General features: G+C 31.5%; 1 protein-coding gene across 1 annotated transcript; it reads left to right on the forward strand.

Annotated features, from left to right (window-relative positions):
• The first annotated feature begins 1,088 nt into the window (after positions 1-1,088).
• LOC107963599 (NAC transcription factor 25) lies at positions 1,089-2,514 on the forward strand. The gene is made up of 3 exons (XM_016900050.2): positions 1,089-1,369; positions 1,484-1,791; positions 1,880-2,514. Exons 1-3 carry the CDS (start codon positions 1,147-1,149, stop codon positions 2,411-2,413), a joined length of 1,065 nt encoding a protein of 354 aa, XP_016755539.1. The 5' UTR covers positions 1,089-1,146; the 3' UTR covers positions 2,414-2,514.
• Positions 2,515-3,879: the final 1,365 nt, after the last annotated feature.

Raw genomic sequence — 3,879 nt, forward strand, 5'->3', positions numbered from 1 at the left:
CTATCAAAAAAATAAATAATTAAAATTACAAATCAAAGTAATAAAGACCACAATACCACAAATCCAAACAAATATTAAAGTTTTTCCACAAAAAAAAATTACAAATGTACCTTCAAACTAAATAAAAATACTACTAAGTCAAACAAATATTTAGTACTAAAAAGAATTAATTACAAAAAATATTAACAAATAACTACAAAAAATCAATTTACTTTTAAATAACAATTTAGGTGCTGCCTTCTCTCCTCCTTTAACCAAAAAAAAATGAAAAATAACAATAAACACTACACTAAAAAAATTACCTCTCTTCCTCTTGTATCTTCTTTACTACTAAGTTGTTTCTTTTTTTTTTTAAACCCTTTTCTTTCTCTTGCATATCTCAACTAACCTAAGCCTTCTAAGCACGTCCTTTTTTTTCAACACCTTAAAACTATTTATAAACTATAAAACCTATTTTCTAGTGAAACCCTAAAATACAATGCTGATGGGTTTAACCAGACTAGTACTGCCTATCAGGAAGGCACAACTGGTGCCACTTAAATCCCCATCATATTTCATATTTTTTACTGTATAAAATAATGTTGCCTTTACATCACCTTCAACTCTTAAAATATTAATTTTTTTAAATAGTAAGGTAATGATTGGGGTTAAAATATAAAATTGGTGTCGCCTCTATATCACCCACAACATACTATTTTGGTAAATAATGTGGGTGGAATACCATTTTCATATATTTTTGTTAAGAAGAAGAAGAAGAAAAATGGCCAAAAACAGACATGCTTGCATGCACGCCTCTCACACTCATTTTCTCTTGACAAATTAGTTTTTCTTGAACTAAGCTTGAAGATCTTACATAAGAAAAGCATGACATGGAAAGCGTATAGACAGTTCGAAACCTACGATCCCAGAAACCTGTCCCTTCCCAATTTTCTTGCCTTTTGTCCGCTTATGTGGTCCCTACCAACCCATGCTCTCAACCTGTCAGCACACCTTCCACTGAAACATCCTACGTGCCATCCGACCATTGGTGTCAGCCAACCCATTGTTCCCCTCTCCCCTTACCTTATAACATTTAACATGTAATCTGAAATTTTGTCCATTACTTTCATCTACCATGTTACCAATTCTTTGAACTCTATAGATTTCATGAAAAATTACAAAGAAAATGTTAAATACTGCAAACTAATGGAGAGTACAGATCCATCATCCACCTCGCCGCACCCGCAGCTCCCACCAGGGTTTCGGTTCCATCCGACCGACGAAGAGCTAGTGGTTCACTACCTCAAACGGAAAGTGGCTTCGGTTCCTCTACCGGTTACAATCATAGCAGAAGTTGATCTTTACAAGTTCGATCCATGGGAGCTTCCAAGTATACATAAAGAGCCCAAAAATTTAATTTTAGACCATGTTTATTGGTTGATCAAATCATGTATTTCAGTCAAATACTTGGTGCATAACTCTTTGAATTGTGCATATATTGTAGATAAAGCAAGCTTTGGAGAGCAAGAGTGGTATTTCTTTAGTCCAAGAGATAGGAAATATCCCAATGGAGCAAGGCCTAATAGAGCAACAACTTCGGGTTATTGGAAGGCCACGGGGACAGATAAGCCCATCATAACTTCGAATGGAAATCAAAAGGTTGGTGTCAAGAAGGCTCTGGTTTTCTATGGAGGTAAGCCTCCGAAGGGGATCAAAACGAATTGGATTATGCATGAATATAGACTCATCGACAGTAATTCTAATTCAAAGGCTCAAATTGTTGACTTACCCAACAGGAGAGCTTCTTTACGGGTACGTACAAAGATATCTATAATCTGTTAACAGTCCCATATATTTAAGACTATCATCATTTTCTTTTTCTTGTTTGTCTTCTCTTCAGCTTGATGATTGGGTTCTATGCCGGATTTATAAGAAGAACAATAGCCAAAGATTGATGGAAAAGGATAAAAACCATTCAGCCTTGCCAAGTTTTAGCCATCAAAATCATGGTTCATTGGTAGAACATGAAGAAAATTGCTATAAAAGGATATTAACAGGAGACAGCATGCAAAACAGCTCCATTTCACAAACCGCAGTCTCTTCAAGCTCAAAGCAAAGTCTTCCCATGGCGTTTTTATCAGCAACTACGACAAATTCAATCCCAGTTAAACAAGCAATAGCAGGTCCACAGTACTGGAATAATGAACCAAATTCAACAGGTTCACAATCAGGGAAACCCAGATTCCATGGTGATTTAAATAGTATTTCCATTGCTAGCCCTGACATTGATGATACCAACTCATCGTTCGTTTCTTTGCTGAGTCATCAGTTGCCTCAGAACGCTCCATTCAACACTAGCACGATCGTTGGATCTCTTGTCAATGGGGTTTCTCGGCAACAATTTATACTTCATGGCATGAATTGGAGCTCTTAGTTTCGATTTTTTTTTTAACGTCTTGATGGGTATTATAATTCATCTTTGTTCTTTTTTGTATTTCTTCTTTTTGCCATCAATTAGTACATCTTAGTTATTAACATCCGTTTCTTCCTCTATATAGGCAAATTATAAATACACTCACATGGTAAAAGACATAAAAATAATATAAAAATTGAATTATTGATTTTTATAAAAAGTAATACTTATTGATAAAGCAATAAAAAATGTAAATACCTTTGTTAATTAGAATTTGATTGTGTTGGTTGCTCACCAAATTTCAAATGCTTAGAAGAATAATTTTTAATTTATTTTTGAAATAAATTAATTTACCTATATAACTCTTTCAATATATGATTTTTATTTTAAAAGTTTCATCATTTCCTAATTCTCCAACAAGTTTTAAAACTTTTCAAATATCTTGAATTCAAAACAATTTGACATTAAGTTGTTTGAGTTGTGTTATTTCAAGTTTGAATCATTTTGAGTTTGTCAATTAATCTTATCATAATGAGCCATCTCAAGTTAAATTCATTTCAAAATCGATTCATTTTGGGTTCGATTGGAAGGCTTTAAATTATTAAATTTTTATAACCAAATGTTGGGTCAGATTGAAATTCTTGGATCAATTCATATTTATATTAATAGAACCAAGTTTTCATATTCAAATCATAATTTGTTTCTCCTCTTGAGGAAATAATAACAATTAAGATCATATATAACTACAAGCTTCAATGTCAATTGCAACTCAAGAAAAAATTGACAAAATTTGATTGTCATATTTTGACCAAAATTATTTGGGCCTTTAGTTGTTTATTCTTTGAGGATTGTTAGCAACTTATTGACAAAGATTTAGTTAAGACTAAATTCAGATTCTCAATACAATCAAATCCCCTTAAATAGAAAATTTAATCTTCAAAGGAGTTTGATAACAAAATCGGTGCTAGTATAATTGATATTGCATACCTTTTTAAGTAGTTGTTTTATGGGAATCAGAGATTGTTATTGATAGTAATTGAACAAGGCTATTTTGCTCATATATTGAACAACTTGTTTAGGTTAAAAGTACAAATGAGATAGAACTTTAGGAATTGATTTGTTAATATAAAAAATATAAGTGAATTACCTTGTGTTTATAATTTACATCTAAACTTTTAGAAGAAAGGCTTAGTGAGAGAATAATCTAATTCAAAATATAAGAAAAAAGTAACTTGTGAGTCGAATTTAAATAAAATATTATACCGTGTCTAAAAAAAACCCTTACAAAAGTAAGAAGTTTCATCTCTATTGTGTAAACAATTTTTTAGTATTCATCTCTATTTTCCTACTAATAATCACTACGTTTAATTTCAACTAAAAAATATAAAAAGACGGGTATATATACACACACAAAATTATTAAGTAGAGATCAATTATCTTATATATTTAATAAATTATTATTAAAAGAATCGGGTGCATCTATTATA

This window comes from Gossypium hirsutum, chromosome A06, assembly GCF_007990345.1.
Source record: "Gossypium hirsutum isolate 1008001.06 chromosome A06, Gossypium_hirsutum_v2.1, whole genome shotgun sequence".
Classification (NCBI taxonomy): domain Eukaryota; kingdom Viridiplantae; phylum Streptophyta; class Magnoliopsida; order Malvales; family Malvaceae; genus Gossypium; species Gossypium hirsutum.

Excerpts from the sequence above, each read along its gene's own strand:
- LOC107963599 (XM_016900050.2), top strand. The coding sequence starts at position 1,147 with ATGAAAAATTACAAAGAAAATGTTAAATACTGCAAACTAATGGAGAGT. Across the intron at positions 1,370-1,483 it reads CGATCCATGGGAGCTTCCAA|ATAAAGCAAGCTTTGGAGAG; the intron begins GTATACATAAAG and ends CATATATTGTAG. Across the intron at positions 1,792-1,879 it reads ACAGGAGAGCTTCTTTACGG|CTTGATGATTGGGTTCTATG; the intron begins GTACGTACAAAG and ends TCTTCTCTTCAG.